Raw genomic sequence first — 22749 nt, forward strand, 5'->3', positions numbered from 1 at the left:
ACTGTGCTCATCCATTATCATCTACATCTGTCTTCTTAGGTCCCACACACCCTTCAGTTTCGCCCTATGGATCCTTACCGCATACCCCAAACAATCTCCACAGTCTAGTCCCCCATCATGGTAAGATTCAATTTACTGACTAGAGAATTGAAGCTATGCTAGATCAACATTACTGCTCAAAATCTAAACTCATGTATCTTGTTTTTGTGTAGAGTCTCTTAATAAGCCACTCACCTTTGGAGGCCTAAGTACGCTGAGTTCATCTGCCTTTGGAGGACTTGGAAACCCATCAATAAGTAAGGGCTTACATTTATCCTTATATTAAAGGATCTGCAACTGGTGCAGGTGAAAATTCAGTCTTTCCCTGATTGACCATAATTACTCTCTGGCATTTATAGCACCAAATGCAACACAAGGTACTAAAGATGGTAAAACTGTGCCAACTTCAAGTGGAGCTCTGGAGCCCTGGAACAGACTGCACCAGACTCCCTCATCCTTCCCTACGCCGCCTCTGTGTCCAAGGCCTTCTGAACCAGAGAGAGCTCCCTCCGTACCAGACAGAGCAGCGATTAAAAAAGACTCCATAATCAACAAAGATGATCAGGAAAGGTACATACCAGCTTTTGTCTAGTCTACCAAGAGCAAGAAGGTACTTGTAGAAGGTACTTATCAATTAGCATTCGCATTGAGCTCAATGACAGTTGCTCAGTTAGTGCATACATCCTTGAAAGTTGGTAAAAAGGTTGCTGCCATATTTGCTTCATGGGCTTTTGGATCTGGAAAGATTTAAGAAATCGAGAAGCCGAGCTGTCATTGAACAGTTGGGAATGCTAACGATTTGTTTGACCTCCTTGATGCCTACATAACGGTGTAGCAGGGACTAACTGCCAGTCCTGCTCCTCATGTTGGAGCTAAACTCTGCAGGACAATGGCCCTCCTGGAGCAGGACTGGACACCCCTGGTTCAAGAGTTCTTAGAGTTGACCTGCTGATCAAGAGTTCTTGCTCAAAACTCAAATATTTTCTTTCAATCATTGCAGGGAGCCAAAAGAGAAATCAAATGGAAGGAATTTGTCCCCCATCAGAAACAGTGCACTTGACAACAAACCATCAACAGAGTCCTTCAAAGGTTCCTCTCCAGATGAGTCCAAGGACGAGGAGGGGGCAAAAGAGAAAACACAAGCCCAAGAGCTCCCGCAACAGACCCGAGAAACCGAGGAGCAGAAACACAAAGAGATCCGGAGTGACAAAAGAGAAGAGGATGTGAAGAGTGAGCAGCAGTCCGCTGAGGACAAGCAAGCAGGAAAGGAGAGTTCATCACCCAAGCAACAGAGAGAGGATCTCAAGCGGTCAAACGGTGATAGCCAACCCTGGGAGCCAGCTGAGAAGAAAATTAGAGTTGAGTATGAACCCCATGCCAAGAGCAGCAAGGTGAGGGTCAAGGAGGAGAAGAGAGACGACCAGGACCACGAGGTTACAACTCACCAGAAGGTCTTGGAAAAACCATGGCAGGGTCCCAGAGCCCCTGCGATAAACCTTTCACCTCTTTCTACTCATCCTTTGCCTATAGGAATCCCAGCTGGCCACCCTGGTCTCGACAGGGCTAGGCTGATCTCACCTTTTCTTGGAATGAGTCCATTACCTGGAGCCGAAAGGCTGCCTTACTCGCCTCAGCATTGGGAGTCTATGCGGAATGTTTACCGGGGGTTAGACCTTCCTCGTAGAGACTCTTTGGGCAAGGACCTCTTAATGAGAAACGACCCCCTCCAGCGCACCATGATGGGGCACCCTGCTTACCCACGAGAGCCGTTTCTGCAGTCCATGGCCCTAGAGCAAAGGAGTCAGCTGGAGGAGCGTCAGCGCCTGGCCCTACTGAGAGAGGAGAGCGAGCGGGGTCGCCTACTGGCCATGCACCATGCCGCACTGGACCCTCACTTACCGCCTCCAGGACTCCTCACAGCAGCTTACCCCAGCACAGGGCTCCCACATTACAGCTCACTCAGTAGGACTCTCCCTGCTGCATATGTACACACCCAACCACATCCACTTTTCCCAATGCTGCTGACAAGACCAGGGTCTCCGAGACGGATGACCCCTCTTATGGACAGACCTGTTTCACATCCACACAGAGACACTGAAACTCGGTGAGCTGTACTGTATCAGGAACCGACAGACTCATGTATATCAAGCACTTCATGTGAAAATGTGTAGTCATGGATTGTACAGTGGTGAAAATTATGAAATGATTTTTTTTTTTTTGTCCAAGAAAATATTAAAATGATTTTTCTGAGAAAAATGGTTTTATTCTTTTTGAATGTTGACAACATATTTAAAACTAAAGGGCTTTAAAAAAAAAAAAAAAAAAAAAAACTATTTACAACTATAACAAGGCAACAATGGAACAAAAATACAGCACAATATTCAACAAATAAATTAAATGTTAGCAATTTATGCTCAAACTCACCCTATTGTTCCTGGTAATTTATTTTAAAAAATAAAAGCAAACATCTTTTAAAACAGAGATAAAAAAAAGATTCAAGATCAAATTTATATAAAACTTTTAAAAAACAAGCAAAGTGCTACATGGAGTTTCCAGACCAAAAAAATGTACAACTATGTATTAGACACCTGAGATCATTTAAAAAAACAAAACAAATAAAACACTAGCAAAATTCTAAACAAAAGATAATGCTATACATCATCCTCTGAACTGTGCATATTAGTTTATAAAAACATTGATCTAATGGAGGTCAAACAGGTTGTGTATTCTTACATAGGTTATCTGATGAAACTGTGCATCTGCACTGTGAAACTGCATTTGACAGGTATGAGACTACACCACATCCATTCCTAGACCTCTAGCCACTGCAGCCAGAGCTCTAACAGCCCCTGATGGCTCACCAGGCTGGGTCACTTCCTCTGGCTCCCCGATCACCTCAGTCACAGTGTTCAACACACAATACACAGATGTTTCATCGCCTTTTAATGCACTGCTATCAGCCCCCTCCAAGAGCTCTGAGGTGGAAGATGATGAGGAAGGAGAAGAGGGAGATGAAGAGTTTTGGGGAGTGCTGTTGCCGCTGTCGGGATGCATCATGGGCTCCTTGGAGTGGCCGGTTGAACCAGAGACCTTGCGAGGGGTGCGCTTTTCAGCCATGTTCTTGATCAACTCTTCTGTAACCTCTACAGTCTCAAAGCGCACCATGTTGAGCCGCAGATACCCATCCTCATCCTTCTTATACCTGTTCAACAGGCAATTGTTAGCACATGAAGGAAAATAGCTTAGAGGAAACTAATTACACTTAAAATATTATGCACTGCTTTTAACATACCTAAAACGAGAGTGTCCAGATGGCCATTTGAGTTGATGCTTCTTTCGAAGGTGGAGAGTGAGAGTGTAACACCATGAGAAGGTCTTGTCGCAAAGGTGACACTTATACCTCGGAACCATGTTGTCCTGCTGCAGACAGTTATCATACATGTTATTTTCTGTCATTACTAAATTACCTATGATATTTTAGTAACACTGATTAAAAGAATGTTCTGGAGTTGATCTCTATTGACAACATTTGTGTGTGTGTGTGTGAATGGTGAATTACACTAATTTAACACATTAACAATAATAATGTAAAAATACAATTAATAAAAAGATGTCATTTCATACTTTAAAAATACATGTCAGAAATATTCTCTATAGTAACCAACATAGTAACTCAAATGCTGTCAACTTAAAACATGAAGCATGGCTGATGTTATAGCACCCTCTGCTGGCTGACCTCATGCACTCGTTTATAGTGCTGGTTCATGGTGTGGGCCATGCGTGAAGAGTATCCACAGCCCTCTACTGTGCAGTGGTACGCTGCTCCCTCGTTGTGTGTTTCCATGTGTCTCCGCAGATCATGCTGGTTCTTGAAGCTAAAAGGAAGGAGACAAACCATTAAATATTAGCAATATATTATTTCAGTACTTTTTCAGTGTATGCGGACAGTGTACAAACTCTCGGCAGCCACCTGCTCTCACAGAAGTCACATGGGAAGGGCCTCTCATCGCAGTGACGAAACTTGATATGGATCTTCAAAGTGGAGAGGGACGTGCATGTCATGTCACAGAGAGGACATTTTATATGATTCACTGGGGGGAAAAAAAGAACAGATTAACTGAATGGCGACACTTGTCTTCTGTAGAGCTGCTTTATAGCTGAATTGAATTAGTTTCATAATTCAACATTGTTACTGAACTTCAATCAACTTTGAACAGAGTTGCTATATAGCTAAAACTGTATTTGTTTCATAATTTAAGAACAATAATAATAATTAATAATTTTGCAACATTAATACTGTTATTTTATTATTGTGAAGTTGCTTTAAATGTGCCCAAGAATGCTTTTTCACAAGATGTAATATAAGTCTAAGGTGTCTCCTGAATGTGTCTGTGACCCCATAGATTTATTTAAATTAATTTTTTTAACTGCCTATTTTGGGGCATCATTAACTATACACTGATTTTTTCAGCGCGCCGCCCCTTTAAATTGCGTGCTCCCTGCCACACGAGCTCTCGACTATATTACAGCGCATTTACAAAGTTCACACAGCTAATATAACCCTCAAATGGATCTTTACAAGATGTTCGTCATGCATGCTGTGTGCATACATCGAATCATGTGAGTAAATTATTTATTTTGATGTTTACATTTGATTCTCTATGAGTTTGAGGCTATGCTCTGTGGCTAACGGGTAATGCTACACTGTTGGAGAGATTTATAAAGAATGAAGTTGTGTTTATGAATTATACAGACTGTAAGTGTTTAAAAATGAAAATAGCGACGACTCTTTTCTCCGTGAATACAGTAATAAACGATGGTAACTTTAACCACATTTAACAGTACATTAGCAACATGCTAACAAAACATTTAGAAAGACAATTTTGAAATATCACTAAAAATATCATGCTATCATGGATCATGTCAGTTATTATTGCTCCATCTGCCATTTTTCGCTGTTGTTCTTGCTTGCTTACCTTGTCTGTGCACAGATCCAGACGTTAATACAGCCTTTCCTTGTCTAATGCTCGAATATGGGCTGGCATATATGCAAATATTGGGGGCGTACATATTAATGATCCCGACTGTTACGTAACAGTCAGTGTTAAGTTGAGATCCGCGTGTTTTCCGGAAGTCTTTTAAACAAATGAGATTTACATAAGAAAGAGGAAGCAATGGGGTTTGAAACTCACTGTACATCTTTTCCATGTACTGAACTCTTGTTATTTAACTATGCCAAGATAAATTCAATTTTTCATTCGAGGGCACCTTTAAAACTGTGTATTGTATAAAGTGGCATATAAATAAATGTGACGATATATAAAGCATCTATTAGGGCTGGGCGATATGGCTAAAAAGTCATATCTCGTTATTTTTTGGCTAAATGGCGATATGCGGTATTTATCTCAGTATTTTCTACATTTTTCTATTTGGATTTAGAAAAAAAAAAATCTGTATTTACTTTTTAAAAATCTTAATTTAACATCCTGCCTAATGTTGTCCTACAAATATTGTGTTTATATTGAAAGCTATTAATACAATAGGGAATGGAACCATGTAGTCCGACACACTAATAGGCCTACAGTATGTGCAAAAAAGAGAGTTACTTTACATTCTAACATTGTAACATTACAATCTAAAAATAAAAATAATGCTTTATAAAGCAGAAGTTAAATTCATTAGACTAAAAATTAAAATAAAAACAAAACGTTTGGAACGACATGAAGGTGAGGAAATAATGACAGAAATTTCATTTTTGGGTGAACTAACCATTCAAATGTTTCAAACTCTAAGTGAACTCACCATGCTGACGAACATGGTCTCTCAGCAGCCTCTCATTGGCAAATGCTTTGTCACAATGTCCACATGTGAGAGAATCTGCAATAAAAATGTATTTATGGAACAACTACAGCCAACAGACAAGTATTATAGTAACTAAAGACTTTTAAAGGACAATCATAAAGGGTTAGTTCACCCAAAAATGAAAATAACGTCATTAATTACTCGCCCTCATGCCGTTTCACACCCGTAAGACCTCCGTTCATCTTCGGAACACAAAGTAAGATATTTTTGTTGAAATCCGATGTCTCAGTGAGGCCTGCATAGCCAGCTATGACATTTCCTCTCTCAAGATCCGTTATTGTACTAAAAACATATTTAAATCAGTTCATGTGAGTACAGTGGTTCAATATTAATATTATAAAGCGACGAGAATATTTTTGGTGTGCCAAAAAAACTAAATAACGACTTATATAGTGATGGCCGATTTAAAAAAACTGCTTAAGGAAGCTTCGGAGCATAATGAATCTTTTGTGTCGAATCAGCGGTTCGGAGCGCCAAAGTCACGTGATTTCAGCAGTTTGGCGGTTTGACATGCAATCCGAATCACTGATTCGACACCCTGATTCATTTATGCTCTGAAGCTTCCTGAAGCAGTGTTTTGAATTTTCGAAAATCGTTATTTTGTTTTTTTGGCGCACCAAAAATATTCGTCGCTTTATAATATTAATATTGAACCACTGTACTCACATGAACCAATTTAAATATGTTTTTAGTACATTAATGGATCTTGAAAGAGGAAATGTCATTGCTCCCTATGGAGGCCTCACTGAGTCATCGGATTTCAACAACAATCTTAATTTGCGTTACGAAGATTAACGAAGGTCTTACGGGTGTGGAACGGCATGAGGGTGAGTAATAAATTACATTATTTTCATTTTTGGGTCAACTAACCCTTTAAATATCAGTCAATGATTGAAGAGGAATGATGCAAAACAAACAGACCTTCCGGTTCCGCTTGCCTCTGAATATGGTCAAAGAACTTGGTATTGCTGGAGAACATACAGCCGCAGGTGGGGCAAGCGACCAGTCGCTCCTGTGTATGACTGCGCAGATGTTCCCGCAGACGGTACTTGATTTTAAAGAAAGCATCACAGCCTACAAAAAGAGAACAAAAATATTTCACACAGACAAAACGATTATAAACAAGTAAAAATGTTTGAAGAAAGCAACTACCTGACCAGCTGCAGAAGAGGGCCTGCTGTCGATCAGGAAGCGGCTGGAGCTCAGTGCAGTGTGCATGCATGTCAACATGACGGTAGAACCATTCAGGATTATTAAATGAACTCTGACAACACAAAAAGAATCACATAAGCTCATTATATGATGTCTATAATTTAAGTAAAACAGAAGTGACACTCAATACTAACATCACAGTGCTGCCACTGACAGACAAATCCCTCAGAGACATCCGGGAGTAGGCTGCTGCTATGGAGATCTTGAGTGCAACTAGCCAGTTCGGGGTGGGATTCAAGAAGCTGAGTCCCGATGCATTTCAGCTTGCTGTGGAAAATGTGGAAATGGGCATGAGCGATAAGCTCACTTTGGCTTCCCATCGCCAGGAACTGACAGCCCCTCCATAGGCACGGATAATCCTCTATAAAAGAGATGATGGCAAACACTATCATCTTAATGTGTGCATTAATTGCAACTTACATACAATTCAAATGTTGCCTCATTGTAGATCTGCTTAATTGTCTGTTTATGCATGCATAACAATGTCCTACCCAGTTCCTCCATGGCATCTCCTTCCCCAAGATGCTCCTTCAAATGTATAGACATGTGATCACTCAACTCCTCCATGCTTTGACTCTTGAAAGTGCATGAAGCCCACTCGCATGTCACCACTATTTTAGAGACATTTCTTCTTTTCGCCATTTTAACCTTGAAGATAGCATAGAACTACATTAACAGGAGACTTCTGAATACTAAATACACTGCATTTGGTAATGACAACAACGTGAATTTAAAACAGTAAGACTTTTTAGAGACAAGCTCATGAGAAGTAAACAAACGTTAAACAGTTCATAATGTAAACAAGGTTGTGTGCTTCTGGTTTACTGCTCCATACACAAGCAAATAAATCTTATTACAACACCGTGATGCTGTCAAAGAGATTATGAATGATTAAATTCGCTTACTTTGATGTCAATGAGTCACGGGCTGGTTTGAAGATCAGTTGCTAGTTCAGTTTCAATAACTGGTCGAGGCTCAGAAGCGCGCGCAGACATCCAGGCATCAATGTACAGGGAAATTCACATAGTCTTAAAATATATTGAGCACATGGACTCTGTTCTGTAAAAATGTTTCATTGTTTAGGAAATTAAATTACATAAAACTTCGTGTCCGAAGAGCGGATGAGAGGACAGACAGGAACGCGGGTAAAGTGTTTGTTTGAGAGGATGGAGAAGGTCATGACATGTGTTTCCGTGTAACAGGCAAAATAAAAGTCCCGATGAATCTTTCTTCTGCGGATCAGGGTTTGAGCTTTTGTCTGAAAGAGCATGTAGTTTTACCGCTGGTGGAAGTGAATTAATGATAGGTATATTTTAATCTCCATGGGATATAAAAAATTATTACACAATTCTTAATATTATTGGAAAAGCTCAATTAAATGATCTAGCTTTTTGTATTGGTTTGCAATTTGCAAATTTTGTTATTTATTTTATGTTAACATATATAACCAATATTAAAATATGTATGTAATGCAATTTTAATGGTTTTATTTATGCTTCAAAATAGAAAAACAAGTGGGGAAAATATGCAGTACTCAAAATAACCGCTGGAGGGCACGTGATGACTGCATTCAAATAAGATTAAAAGTAGCTGGGTTTAAAAATGAGACATTTTCGGTTTGTTCTTTATCTTTAAAGATGGGATGTTGTTAATTTGAATAAGTTATAGGCATATACAATGACCCATTTCATTTATGCTTTTCACATTTTTACCACCACACCCAAACAGTATTCGTGCAGTGACTTGAATTTGCCAGCACTATAGTATGCAGAGCCTGAGACTTGAATTATTTATTGAATTTTGTGAGGACGACTGAGTCGCTGCTGGGAATCCTTTTCTAACACTGAAGGCCAACAGCTCCACCATCTTCAACTGTGTGATTCAAGTGGCCAGATGTTTCAAGTTTGAGCAATAGCATCATATAAGGGTCAATGACGTTTTTTGTTTTTTTCCCCAAAGGCCTTAATAATAATACAAAACAAAGATATGACATCCAAAGTATGTAAGGTAGAACAACTAGATCTCTTTTATTGAATCCAAAAGGTTTTAATTATATTTTGCTACATATAAAGGTATTTTAAAGCTTTTGAAGCGTCAAAAGTTCAGTCAGTTTAACCGTCCAAAGGCCAATACAGCCATTTCATTTGTGATCTTAAAATGTAATAGCCTAAATGTACATATTTTTTATTCTGATATAATTTTATAACATCATATATCAACATAGTGCAAAATGGTATTAAAATTATGTGTAGAAGTCGTTGCTTTGTTATGAGAAAAAATGTCCAGAAAAATGAATTTCATTGATGTCATTTGGATTAACCAATATCATGTGACAGGTAGGCCTACGAGATACGAGACGAGGAATAAGGGTCTTATCTAGTGAAACGATCGGTCATTTTCCAAAAAACTGTAAATGTATATGCTTTATAAACACAAATAATCGCCTTTGTAAGTGCTTCCGCTTTCCGTATTCTTCAAAAAGCTTACGCTGTATGTCCTACGCCTTCCCTATTCTACTTACGGAAAAAATGTAACTGGTGCTCCGGCGTAGGACATACAGCGTAAGCTTTTTGAAGAATACGGAAATGCGGTTTTGGCGGAAGCACTTACAAAGGCGATCATTTGTTTATATAAAGCATATACATTTACATTTTTTTCGAAAATGACCTATCGTTTCTCTAGATAAGACCCTTATTCCTCGTCTGGTATCGTTTAAAGCCCTTTGAAGCTGCACTGAAACTGTAGTTTTGACCTTCAAGGAGAATAATCCTGGAATGTTTTCATCAAAAACCTTAATTTCTTTTCGACTTAAGAAAGAAAGACATGAACATTTTGGATGACATGGGGGTGAGTAAATTATCAGGAAAATTTAATTTAAAAGTGGACTAATACTTTAATAAATCTTCAAAATGAATTAAATCTTTATTAGGCTATGGTTTTTTTTACACTTTTAAAAACTTTCGTCATTGACCCATAAATGAGTTTTTGTCTCTTTAAAAAAATCTTGTGGATCAGTTTTCTCTATAGTTTGCTTGGGTCATATCTAAAAAAAAAGGCTTTTCTATCAATACACTGATCAACCTTGAAAGTTTCAAGAAACAAAAAACATCACAAATGTATTTATTTAATGATTTTAATCAATTTCATTCAATGCAAGCTCACAACATAAGCACATCACACTTAGAATTACCACTTGGACATCTGATGGCCCTATGTTGCTCAATATACAGGCACTACTGTTATGGAAAGCATAGCTTGAGGATAGCACCTAGAATGGTGTGCACAGCACGTGTAGGACAACCCAGGAGAAGCTCAGGACCAAGAGGCTGTAGATTTACACTGAGAAGGCTCTCACCCCTCTGGACCATGCTCACAGAACAGATCGGGTCAGAATGATGATTAACATACAGATGACTATGATGGGCATGCTTCTGTCTGTCAATCGCATGGACTTCAGTTGTATGGTTAGCAGCATCTTTCCCAATTCAATCATCAATATTATATGCAAGGAAAGCAAGCAGGTTTAGGTTTACATCAGCAAATTGTCTTATTACATTGCATGGAGCATAGGAAATCACATCTGAATGTTGCTTTTTATTGAGAGCAGAGCAAGCTTAGCGTAAGTATGTTTCTATAGCATAATGCTTTACACTACAAGGTAACAATCACACTTTAAGAGAGACCATGCCTGCTGACTGGCACTGTTGTTGAAAGAACTGAAATACTCATTTTTATTCTGGATCGTGTTCATTTGCTAAACGTGGTGCGCTTGTTGACTCGTGAAGCTCCTAACTGCTAATTTCCAGTGTCACACAATCTTTAAACATGCGGTTTGAGATGTTTAGACATTCTTGTGTTCATTGTAGATTGTAAGTGAGGAATATAATATTGCTATAATCTGAATGTGTTGTGAAAAATATCGTCTTAAGAGTTTGATCAATGCTATTGGTGCATCTAATTAAGAGTGGTCCATATACTTCTTCAAATGAAGTTCATATAACATTAAATGAGATTGCTTGAAAGAAACAACCAGTAAATATCTTTCAATGCAAGATAAAGCAAAAACCTTATCTTATATAATAAGGCTTATGGCCATTTGCTCAGAGGCAGCATGCAACAGGGATCCGTGAATCATCTTTGCCACAGAGAAAGCTATTGATGTATATGTAAAGGGAGCAGATGCGGGGCAAAAGCAAAGATAAGATTCATAATAGACAGGACAGTGGCCGCACAGTCAAGACAAATCAAGCAGACAAGCCTTGATCCACTACAATACGTAGGTAAAGACACCATCAGAGTCAAGCCATTAGAGTAAGGTCATGAACATGGGGATGAGAGTCCTCTATTCCATATTATAGCCTCCTCAACCCCCCAAACACAAAAGTGCACTTAATCTTTTGCCTCGGCTAGTCTGTTGATCATTTCTTTGCTTTTCTTGGTGACCCCTCCCTCTGGCTTTGGCTCCTGGTTGCTCACTGAGGTTTTCTTTTTGGCAGCTTGACTCCCAGCGATTGGCTTCTCCTTTGCTTTTTTCACTGTTTTGCTATGGCTTGTTGTCTTTTTTGGCTTGGAAAGTGATAAATGATGCCTCTCCACCTACAGGAAAAAAAAAAGAGACATTTTCGTGCATTATTCAAAACTGCAAAACATTTATTTATTATTTATTTAACTGTTAATGTTTGTTTTAAATGTAAAAATATCATGTTTACCATATACACTACCGTTCAAAAGTTTGGGGCCAGTATGATTTAAAAAAAAAAAAAAAAATTAATACTTTTATTACGCAAGGACACATTAAATTGATCAAGAGTGACATTTATAATTTTACAAAATATGTAAACGCTGTTCTTTTGAACTTTCTATTCATCAAAGTTTTCACCACTGATAATAATAAGAAACAGTTCTTTTATAATAATAATAATAATAATATATAAATAAGGCAGCGGCTATTTTGCACAAAGTGAAAATAGCATTTTCGTAGTCATATGATATTTACACTATAGGTGAAAATAGCAACAGATTCTATTTACACCATGTAAATGTTTCAGTTCTTTGCAATAAGTGTAAATAGAAATTAGCTATCTATACTTTATATTGGCAGGTACTATTTGCACCATTATATTTATTAAAATTATTAAATGGATGCTAACTTATTGGGAGAACAAAAACCCTCCCTACTCCTTCCCCTAACCCTACCTAAACAATTTTATTATTATTAAACACTCGTTCGCAGTTTATTTCCGCTTTTCATTTCTATTGAAAATAAATGCAAGCTCGGAAAAAGGTGGATTCGAACCCACGTCGATCACGTTAAATGCCAGGTTTCTGAGCCTTACTCTCTACTGCGGCACCACTGAAGATGTTGAATTCCATGCCTCTTTTTTAAAACTTCAGAGACCCAACCAGACATTGGTGGGCGGAGCTAGTGTAAATAGTGTTTGCCAACAAGGGACACTATTTGCACCTAGTGTAAATAGACAGTCCGTATAAGGCATATTTAAAGGGTTAATTCACCCCAAAATGAAAATTCTATCATTAATTTCCCACCCTCATGTCGTTCCACACCCGTAAGACCTTTGTTCATCTTCAAAACACAAATTAAGATATTTTTGATAAAATCCGATGGCTCAGTGAGGCCTCCATTGACAGCAAGACAATTAACACTTTCAATGCCGAGAAAGCTACTAAAGACATATTTAAAACAGTTCATGTGATTACAGTGGTTCAACCTTAATGTTATGAAACGACGAGAATACTTTTTGTGCACCAAAAAAACAAAATAACGACTTTATTCAACAATATCTAGTGATGGGCGGTTTTAAAACGCTGCTTCATGAAGCTTTACGAATCTTTTGTTTCGAATCAGTGGTCGTGTTCTGAAGATGAACGAAGGTCTTACAAGTATGGAACGACATGAGGGTGAGTAATAAATGACATTATTTTCATTTTTGGGTGAACTAACCATTTCATATATATTAATATATAAATAGCATTTTTTTATTATATTACTGATTTTACTGTATTTTTGATCAAATAATTACAGCCTTGGTAAGCATAAGACTTCTTTCAAAAATCTTACTAACTCCAAACTTTTTATTGGTAGAGTAGTTTTTACCTATAAACCTTTATGGTAAACACATGGATCCCGTAAGTGCCACACGGTTGAGAAACAAATAAATAAACAGGAAAAGTGTTTGATTTATAGTGGAAATATAATCATTGGCCCTCAAGTGCATACTGTATATTTAAAATGTCAATAAAATATTTCTGAATCATGTTTCAATTAGTATAGTGACATCCAAGTTAGTATCTCATGACAGAAATATGTGTTAGGATGTGATTTTCAGGCCCTATTAAATGTAGATGATGTGTTCAAAACAAGAGGTGAATTGTTCTGCATACTCAAAATAAGAGATGCAGTTAGTTTTTGATGACAGCCTATATCTAAGCCAAGTCCTTTAAAGCAAGCTATCACAATGTGTCACAAAAGTTTATATAAAACATATATAATGTGTGACTAATCCCAGTTCACCTGTGCTTTCCAATAATGGAGAATTTTTGCTATTTTGCAAGGTTGTGCTTCATTCAGATGCCTTGCACAATAGCATGATCACAGTGATCAATGTGAGCTTACTTTCGATACTAATGGAGTGGTAACCTATTAGTATCTTTTGCACTCAACCACTTCTGTTCCATGTTTCTGAAGCCAGTAACCTTGCATAAATCATTTGCATTCAGTTACAATGGAAGCCAAATAGAGCCCCTCTTGATAGTGAAGATACTATAGTTTCATGCAAAAAAAAAAGAAAAAAAAAAAGCATAGTGTTGAGCAAATCCTCATTGTGAAGAGGATTTAATCAGAATCGGTCCCACTGAGGATCTCCGTGATGGTGCAGCTGTATGGTGAAATACTCTAGATCCATGCTGGCCAAAAGAAACACTGAACACACCTGACTACAGAACAGAGCTGCTGTCACTGTCAGAACAGTCCTATGAGAGTGAGAGAGGGAGGGGCTACATCAACACATTACATGCACATAAACACTAGAAAATTGTCCTCTTTCAACATATTTGCTTTTATATTTAAAGGAATCATTCTATCATTAGTTATTCACCCTCAAATCATTCCAAACCTGTATTTGTTTTTCTGTGTAGGATGTTCTATTTCATAAGTGAAATTACCATGGTTACTAAACAGATAGGATAGGATTGTGAGTTAGAATGTTTCTGTAATAAAGCTGCTGATCTGTGAACGAATCATTCTTTTAAGTCTGAAGTTTTTAATGAATCGTTTGATCCACTTGAATGATTCATGACCCGGACTGATGTGGTTTGAGTATAACTCACAGACTCAATGATCTGGCCACAGAAGATACCAGCACCATCCAGTTAACAGCTCACTGGATGGGAAGATTATCAAATGTCAGTCTGTTTTGTCACAAAAAACTATCATATGACATCAAAAGAAGACTTAGAGCCACTTTAATGGTGTTTTTGCTTCCTTTTAAAGCTGGAAAGTCCCACTGGGGCTAATTGAGTGGCAAATAGAATCAGCACAATTCTTCCAAATGTCTACTAAGAAAATAAGTTGTGGACAGTGTTGTTATTGTTAACTAAAACTAAAACATATTAAAAAATAATTTTCATTAATTGAAATAAAGCTGAAATAAAAAATACATTTTAGATGAAAAACATAAACTTAAAAAACTAATAAAAATTCATATAAGTTTATGTTGAAGTACTAAGATTTGCGCAAGCTTGTGTCTGCCACGGAACAAAAATAATTAAAACATAACTGTGACTTTTAACTAACAATTCTGACTTTTTTTCTCAGAATTCTGAGAAAAAAAGTAAGAATTAAGTTAAAAGTCGCAATTATCTTTTAATTATTTTTTATTTTATCTCGCAATTCTGACTTTTTTTTCTCACAATTGCAAGTTAATATCTCGCTATTCTGACTTTTTTTCTCGCAATTGCCAGTTTATATCATACAATTCCCCCCTTACAGCATCAAAGTAATGAAAGGAAAAGCAACAGTTCTGAAAATTAATAAAAAACTGAAAAACTATAATAACAGGGTTGGAAAAGTCATCAGTTCCCTGATTTAATACTTCATAGAGCCACCTTTTGCTTTAATTACAGCCATTAATCTTTTTAGATACAGTACAGTCCAAAAGTTTGGAACCACTAAGATTTTTAATGTTTTTAAAAGAAGTTTCGTCTGCTCACCAAGGCTACATTTATTTAATTAAAAATATAGTAAAAAACTGTAATATTGTGAAATATTATTATAATTTAAAATAACTGTGTACTATTTAAATATATTTGACAAAGTAATTTATTCCTGTGATGCAAAGCTGAATTTTCAGCATCGTTACTCCAGTCTTCAGTGTCACATGATCCTTCAGAAATCATTCTAATATGCTGATTTGCTGCTCAATAAACATTTATGATTATTTTCAATATTGAAAACAGTTGTGTACTTTTTTTTTCAGGATTCCTTGATGAATAGAAAGTTCAAAAGAACAGCATTTATCTGAAATACAAAGCTTCTGTAGCATTATACACTACCGTTCAAAAGTTTGGGGTCAGTAAGAATTTTTATTTTTATTTTTATTTTTTTGAAAAGAAATTAATACTTTTATTCAGCAAGGATGCATTAAATCAATCAAAAGTGGCAGTAAAGACATTTATAATGTTACAAAAGATTAGATTTCAGATAAACACTGTTCTTTTGAACTTTCTATTCATCAAATAATCCTGAAAAAAAATATTGTACACAAATATTTTGTACAATTGTACACATTAAATGTTTCTTGAGCAGCAGATCAGCATATTAGAATTATTTCTGAAGGATCATGTGACACTGAAGACTGGAGTAATGATGCTGAAAATTCAGCTTTACCATCACAGGAATAAATTACCTTGTGAAATATATTCAAATAGAAACTGTTATTTTAAATTGTAATAATATTTCACAATATTACTGTTTTTTACTGTATTTTTAATTAAATAAATGTAGCCTTGGTGAGCAGATGAATCTTCTTTTAAAAACATTACAAATCTTAGTGGTTCCAAACTTTTGGCTGTACTGTATGTCTGTACTAGCTTTGCACACCTAGATTGGGGAATATTTGCCCATTCTTCCTTACAGAATTCCTCAAGTTCAGTCAAATTCCATGGTGAGCGGCAATGGACTGCTCTCTTCAAGTCCATCCACAGATTTTCTATCGGATTTAAGTCAGGGCTCTGACTTGGCTACTCAAGGACAGCCCAGTCCGGGCTGAAGAGAAACACCCCCACAACATAATGCTGCCACCGCCATGCTTCACAGTAGGTATGGTGTGTTTTGGGTGGTGTGCTGGGTTTGCTTTTCACCAAACATAGCACTGAAAGAAAGAAGCCTTTCCTACAAAACTGCCACACTCAGTCTTGTTTGCGCTATACAAAAACACACCTGGAAGACTCTGATGCTTTGGCAAAAGGTGCTTTAGTCTGATGAGACCACAATTGACCTTTTTGGACTGAACTCCAAGCACTATATTTGGCTCTGACTTAAATCCGATAGAAAACCTGTGGATGGACTTGAAGAGAGCAGTCCATTGCCGCTCACCACGGAATTTGACTGAACGTGAGCAATTCTGTAAGGAAGAATTAGCAAATGTTCCCCAATCTAGGTGTGCAAAGCTAGTACAGGCATATTCAAAATGAATAATGGCTGTAATTAAAGCAAAAGGTGGCTCTACGAAGTATTAAATCAAGGGACTGATGACTTTTCCAACCCTGTTATTCTAGTTTTTCATTTTTTTTAAAAATTATTTTTCAGAACTGTTGCTTTTTTCATTTCTGTTCTTTTTTGTTGTAAGGCAAAATTTGTAAATAAAGCTGGAAAAGGTTTTTTTTTTTGGAATGGGTTTTGATTTCAGGCTGTACGACAAATAAAGTAACTATTTCCAAGGGGTATGATGACTTTCTATAGGCACTGTATAAACTCACAATTGCGAGTTATAAAGTCCAGTTCTGCGGGGGAAAAAGTCAGCTCACAATTCTGACATTTTCTCACAATTCTGACTTTATAACATGCAATTGCGAGTTTATATCATGCAATTCTGTAAAACTGCAATTGCGGAAAAAAATGTCAGAATTGTGAGATGAAAAGTTGCAATTACCTTCTTTTATTCAGTGGCAGAAACAAGCATCCATAAAGATTACAAAAGCTAAATTTTAAATAAAAATTAATTACAGCTACAAAGAAATATAAAAAAACTACAAAACTAAAAAAAGGCAAAAAGCACACAACAAATCGAAATATGAATAAATACTATAATAGTTTATAACTAATGCTAAAATTACACTGCATGTATAACTGTAATGAGGGTGAGTAAATGATGGATGAACTATCCCTTTAAGACTGAACTTTCCTGTCTCATAATTGACAGCATTAAACTGACAAATGTTGGAGCCCCATATTAAGAAAATATTACAATTTCATCCCTCACAGTGTAATTACATTTTTGATGATTACGCTCATATCTGTAGTTGTTAATTTTATTGCTCCGGTAATAAAACAAGGCAATATAGCTCAACAAATTGTGCAATCCATCATAAACTGATGACCTGAGAAAACAGCATACCTTGCTGGACTCTTTGCTTGGTTCACTGTACAGGCTTCGTATCCGACGGCGATCCATCAGCTTATTGTCTGTGGCCTGAGGTTTGACCTGCTCTCCTTTAAAGGTGGCGCTGTAACTGGTCTCCAGGTTGGTCTTTTCCTCCACTAGGAGTTTGTACTGAGATTTGGCTTTGATGAGTTTCACTGGTTTGACATCTGTGTAAGCCTTGAACTCCGTTCTGGAAAAATTTTGAAAATTAATATTTTGTAATTATACATATACAAAAGGGCAGAGTAATCAAAAATGGTCAGAAGACCAATAACCTGGTCAACAACCATATACATATGCTTTATTTAGTTGACATCAATAGTTGAGGCTCTGGACTATTTAAAGAGAGTAAAGTTAATATTCAGCATCATTACTCAACCAAAACGGATGCCTTGTAAAGAAATCAGGACAAACAAATTGGGCCATTGAGGTGCATCTGTTTTATGACAGCTATATGCAGAGTGACTCTGCACAAAATGATCTGAAAACTAAAGAATGACTCAACATATTTCAGGGTGAAAAACCTCTCAGAGACCCAGAGGGAGGAAATTACACTGGTGACTGGTGATATTTTTCAAAGACTGGATCTAAACCATACCTTAAATCTTGTTCTTAAATAAGGTTCATTGATAAAATCTTCTGTTTCAGAGGCTACATGTCTAGTGATCTGATTCTATAGTTTTGTTTTTATGTAAAAATAGAAAAATACCCAATAATCAGTTCAGTGGATGGCAAGGGTTTTTCAATGACTGGTTCTCCAAAATCTCCAGCATTTTGTCTATGTACAATAACAAACTAGCGCAAAAATTAATCTAGTGCAAAAAAGTAACATTGGTGAGACTAGAAGCTGCATTGGATTCAAGAGAGTTGCAGCCCATATTTACAGACCCAACAAGGGAGTTGATTTTGGGTACATGATCAATATCACGTATCATGTTCAAAATCAATATTGCGTGAACCAATCATAACCAATCACATCCAATTATAGCGTGATGGAGGCATTTCCTCCTCTCACGTGACTTTCCCCCATTCATTTTCAGTTATCCCCCACTAAACCCACAGCACACTTTAGGGGGTTTGTTAAAAGTCAATGGGCTCAGGGGAGGCACGATAGACTCTGGCGTCCCATTGTAACTTTACCCGCTGGTGTCGCTGCTGGATAGTGTTACTTTAGAAAAACGAGTGATTTATACACTTTTAATGTCACATTTTGTCAAATTTGCATTGTTTTATTTTGTAATATGGATTATTTTCTCATCCTATTTGTTCTCATCCTTGCCTCTTTGGAGGAAACGTCCCTGAATATGTGTGTATATATAAATTTATATATATATAAATAGTGACTATATCAATGTGAGTTTTTCAATGGCCGATGTAGAAAATGACATTTCTGTTAATCAACGAATATGGTAACCCAGCAAACAGAGTGTTCCCCTAATGTTAGCAAATGGTTCCCATTTGTTGGTTTTTTAGGAACCAAACAATAACGTTCTAGGAATGTTCTTTGTTGGTTCTTTTTGGTAACCAAAAATGAGCATTTCATAAATCATTGCACCTAAACAAAACATACAGAATGTTCTCTAATGGTTATTTTTAGAATTTATTTTTATAAGCTTAGCTTCCCAGAATGTTCTGTGAACCAAAAATTGTTAGCTAGGAATCACAATAATCTCAAAACAGCTAGATATTGTAGGATTAATATATTATTCTAATATCAGTCTATTAATAGAGTCTCTTAATAATAAAAAAATAATACATAACATGAATTTTCTTTCACCTACAGGCAATTTGATCAGGATTATTGACCCATTGGAAAGTTATTAACTGCATAAAAATGAAATATTTACCTATATGAGCTTCCAGATTTGACTTCCTGCTTAATCTGCCTGTTGAGAGCATCTGCAGCTGACCTCCTCTTACCCTCCACTGGAACATTTTGCTCCATTTTGACCCCCTCTGACACGTGCTCTTTTTTGTCTAACTTCTTTCTCCTTTCTTTACTCTCTTTTTCATGCTGCTTTTCCTCAATCTCACATTTTTCCACGCCGGTTTCAACCTCAGAAGTGGCCTGCTCCTGTTTGGAGAACTTGCCCTCGGCCTTACAGGGCGCAGCAGGAGTGGGTTTGGGAATCCACGGATGATCTCCTTTTTTCGGAATGGGCCACGGTTTATAATCTTTCTGGTACTGAGTCACGTTGTTGAAAGGGGTCTTTGATGGCTGATACTCGTTTCTGGGTTTGCAGCTTCGTTCCGGACGAACACTCCAGGCTTTGAAATCCTCGCGCATCACAGAAGCGCCTGACCCATCTTGAGTTGATGATGCTGCGGCATCAGCAGCGGCGTGAGTCGCTCTGGCCAACGCCTCCTGCTGAGCGCTATGGGCAGGTTGAGCTTCTGTGGTGACCGGCTTCTGTGATAATATTGGTTTGGGTTGAGGGTGCAGATGTTGCACCTCGGCCACGTCTGAATACTTCGTGAAAACCAAAGGCACTGCAATGTCACCTTTGTCCAACTCACTCCAGAAGCGGTTGATGCAGCAAGCCCTGGTTATACAGGGCCATGCCATGATCGATAACGACGAGGCGAAGGCTTGAATCTGAAGAGAAACACTTCAGAGATGAGAAATACAATGCATAAAATCTAAATTCTGTCAGGACAGAGAGGCTTCTTCCTATTAATGCTCCTTGTGATGCGAGAAATCCTTCCAGACTCTTGAAATCCCCTGTAGCGTAGCGCACGCGCGTGCGCACTTCTCTCAGCAGCGGCTAAGTAATTTCGATGCGATTGTTTTCTAACAGTTACAAATTAAATATGCCTTTACAGTATAGCAAAGACACCCTCTCAGGCGACAGTTGTATGACCGAGACACCGCCCCGGTTCTCGTGTTTCCTCGGAAAACGCTCGTGATCTGCGGACTGAACTGTCACCTGCAGCCGTCAGCGTCTGGACAGCATCGGGTGGAGACGCCGCTCGTTTAACCATTTCAACACTGACACACATCGTGGGTCCACCCACTGCTTCACCATTTCTGCCTACAAAGGGTACATGATTCTTGAACTTGTTGATCTGAAGACCCGTATGTATATGTTGCATTGGTTACTAGGGTTCTGAAAAGAGTTGGTGGTATATTTTAGTTGAGTTGTCAACTATAAAAAAACACCATAATACAGATACAACTGCCATATTTGATTCATGTAATATTAAAGTAGTCTATTATTGATGCGTTATTAAGATTGACCGCCTTACTTAATGTGCACAATATGTGTAAACATGTGGGAGTTATTGTAATCGAATGATTGTTATGATGAATGAATGATTATATAAATTATAAAATTGTTATTGTATTGTTTGCAACATTCTTGGGTAGCCTACAATTGACCAATTAAGCTAATTTTGACTCAGTTTCTCAGCAGTTACAATTATGACTATGAATAAAACACATGCTTTCACTAACACTTTAAAACTTTTTTAAATATGCTTTCCTAGTTGAAGGAAATTTACAAGTAAATGTTGGTTGGTCAGTATTTGTCCCCCCTCATTTTGATTTGAATACAGTTTGGAAGATATTCTGTGAAATCTTGTGCTACAATTCCAGCACTTACATGTGCTTTTGTTGGGGTGAATATTGGACCCACCCTGCATTAATGAAGCTACATCCAGTTTCTTTTGTTTCATTCATGCATGTGTATAACATACCATCTAGTGGTACATGCAATGATAGCAGTGTGTGTTGTGCATGTGTGTATTGTGTAACCCATGGGGTGGGGCACTCCAGCATGGTTAGCTCAATGCAGCTTATCCAGTGATGCTGGTGTGCTCTGCATCCTGCTAAACACTGTACGGCCAAATTGGAAAGTAACGCCTTACTTCAATTAAAATATCATGTCAGAAATTCCAGAAGTAGACTAAAAGTGACCGAAGTGACAAGCGAGGTAAAACCTGATATCAGAAACCTTAGTTCAAGCCTTTCAAAAGGAGTTTTTGGATGAGAGGTTATAGCATGCACTCTTTGTTTGGCCTGCTGTTCAGTATCCTCAGATTTCTGCCATTTTGCCTTTTCCTTCTAATCAGTAGGGGGATTAGACTGCATGACAATACAACAGTGTAAGTATTGCTGGTTTTTGTGTTTTAAATTCACATGTGCATGGATGCAAATCCACTTGAATCTCCTTGTGTGCTAGAAGTGCTGTCTATTTGAGATTTGTATTAAATCTGCAGCAGCTCCTTGGTGATTTTATGAGATTTTTATGATTTTATACAAATGCTGCTCTCTTGAGGACCAAAGTGGAATCAACTCTAAATACAAAGAGCAACAGATGTTTTTCATGCAATATAGTAGGCTACTTAATCATTACTTTACAATTTATTTTATGCAATTAGAATTTGCATTGCAAATAGGTTTTTAGAACATTTACCAAATATTTGCTAAATATTATGAAAGACAAACATAATTTAAGTAGACAACGCAAACATGCTATGTTAAAGGTGCCCTCGAATGAAAAATTGAATTTATCTTGGCATAGTTGAATAACAAGAGTTCAGTACATGGAAATGACATACAGTGAGTCTCAAACTCCATTGTTTCCTCCTTCTTATATAAATCTCATTTGTTTAAAAGACCTCCGAAGAACAGGCGAATCTCAACATAACACCGACTGTTACGTAACAGTCGGGATCATTAATATGTACGCCCCCAATATTTGCATATGTCAGCCCATGTTTCCAACATTATAAAAGGCATTAGACAAGGGCAGCCAGTATTAACGTCTGGATGTGCACAACCAAATCATCAGACTAGGTAAGCAAGCAAGAACAATAGCGAAAAATGGCAGATGGAGCGATAATAACTGACATGATCCATGATAACATGATATTTTTAGTGATATTTGTGAATTGTCTTTCTAAATGTTTCGTTAGCATGTTGCTAATGTACTGTTAAATGTGGTTAAAGTTACCATCGGTTATTACTGTATTC

The 22749-nt window shown here is 37.4% G+C and overlaps 3 protein-coding genes across 8 annotated transcripts in view; 1 reads left to right on the forward strand and 2 right to left on the reverse strand.

Annotated features, from left to right (window-relative positions):
* The window catches only part of auts2b (activator of transcription and developmental regulator AUTS2 b), a 27050-nt gene extending 24630 nt beyond the window's left edge, over positions 1-2420 (forward strand). For all 4 annotated transcript variants that reach the window (XM_048160915.1, XM_048160916.1, XM_048160917.1 and 1 more), the window contains 4 exons: positions 40-120; positions 213-296; positions 399-609; positions 1040-2420. In XM_048160915.1, the coding sequence (XP_048016872.1) occupies positions 40-120; positions 213-296; positions 399-609; positions 1040-2147 (1484 nt within the window). In that variant the 3' untranslated portion in view covers positions 2148-2420. The remainder of the gene's footprint in view (positions 1-39; positions 121-212; positions 297-398; positions 610-1039) is intronic.
* On the reverse strand, positions 2281-8322 carry zgc:112083 (uncharacterized protein LOC550461 homolog). 2 transcript variants are annotated; one of them, XM_048160919.1, is made up of 10 exons: positions 8019-8322; positions 7605-7761; positions 7248-7474; positions 7054-7165; positions 6823-6975; positions 5842-5916; positions 4010-4130; positions 3776-3914; positions 3332-3456; positions 2281-3241 (listed from the first exon to the last, which is right to left on the reverse strand). In XM_048160919.1, exons 2-10 carry the CDS (start codon positions 7753-7755, stop codon positions 2833-2835), a joined length of 1512 nt encoding a protein of 503 aa, XP_048016876.1. In that variant the 5' UTR covers positions 7756-7761; positions 8019-8322; the 3' UTR covers positions 2281-2832. The 2 variants fall into 2 exon arrangements, with proteins under 2 accessions (XP_048016876.1, XP_048016875.1); XM_048160918.1 differs by having other exon boundaries at positions 3332-3459; positions 8019-8321.
* A 1906-nt stretch (positions 8323-10228) lies between these two features.
* map6b (microtubule-associated protein 6b) lies at positions 10229-21661 on the reverse strand. Of its 2 annotated transcripts, XM_048161833.1 has the most exons (4): positions 19622-21661; positions 17748-17964; positions 14064-14103; positions 11575-11709 (listed from the first exon to the last, which is right to left on the reverse strand). In XM_048161833.1, exons 1-3 carry the CDS (start codon positions 20338-20340, stop codon positions 14068-14070), a joined length of 972 nt encoding a protein of 323 aa, XP_048017790.1. In that variant the 5' UTR covers positions 20341-21661; the 3' UTR covers positions 11575-11709; positions 14064-14067. The 2 variants fall into 2 exon arrangements, with proteins under 2 accessions (XP_048017789.1, XP_048017790.1); XM_048161832.1 differs by lacking the exon at positions 14064-14103 and having other exon boundaries at positions 10229-11709; positions 19622-21141.
* Positions 21662-22749: the final 1088 nt, after the last annotated feature.

Source organism: Megalobrama amblycephala, linkage group LG16 (assembly GCF_018812025.1).
Source record: "Megalobrama amblycephala isolate DHTTF-2021 linkage group LG16, ASM1881202v1, whole genome shotgun sequence".
Lineage (NCBI taxonomy): Eukaryota > Metazoa > Chordata > Actinopteri > Cypriniformes > Xenocyprididae > Megalobrama > Megalobrama amblycephala.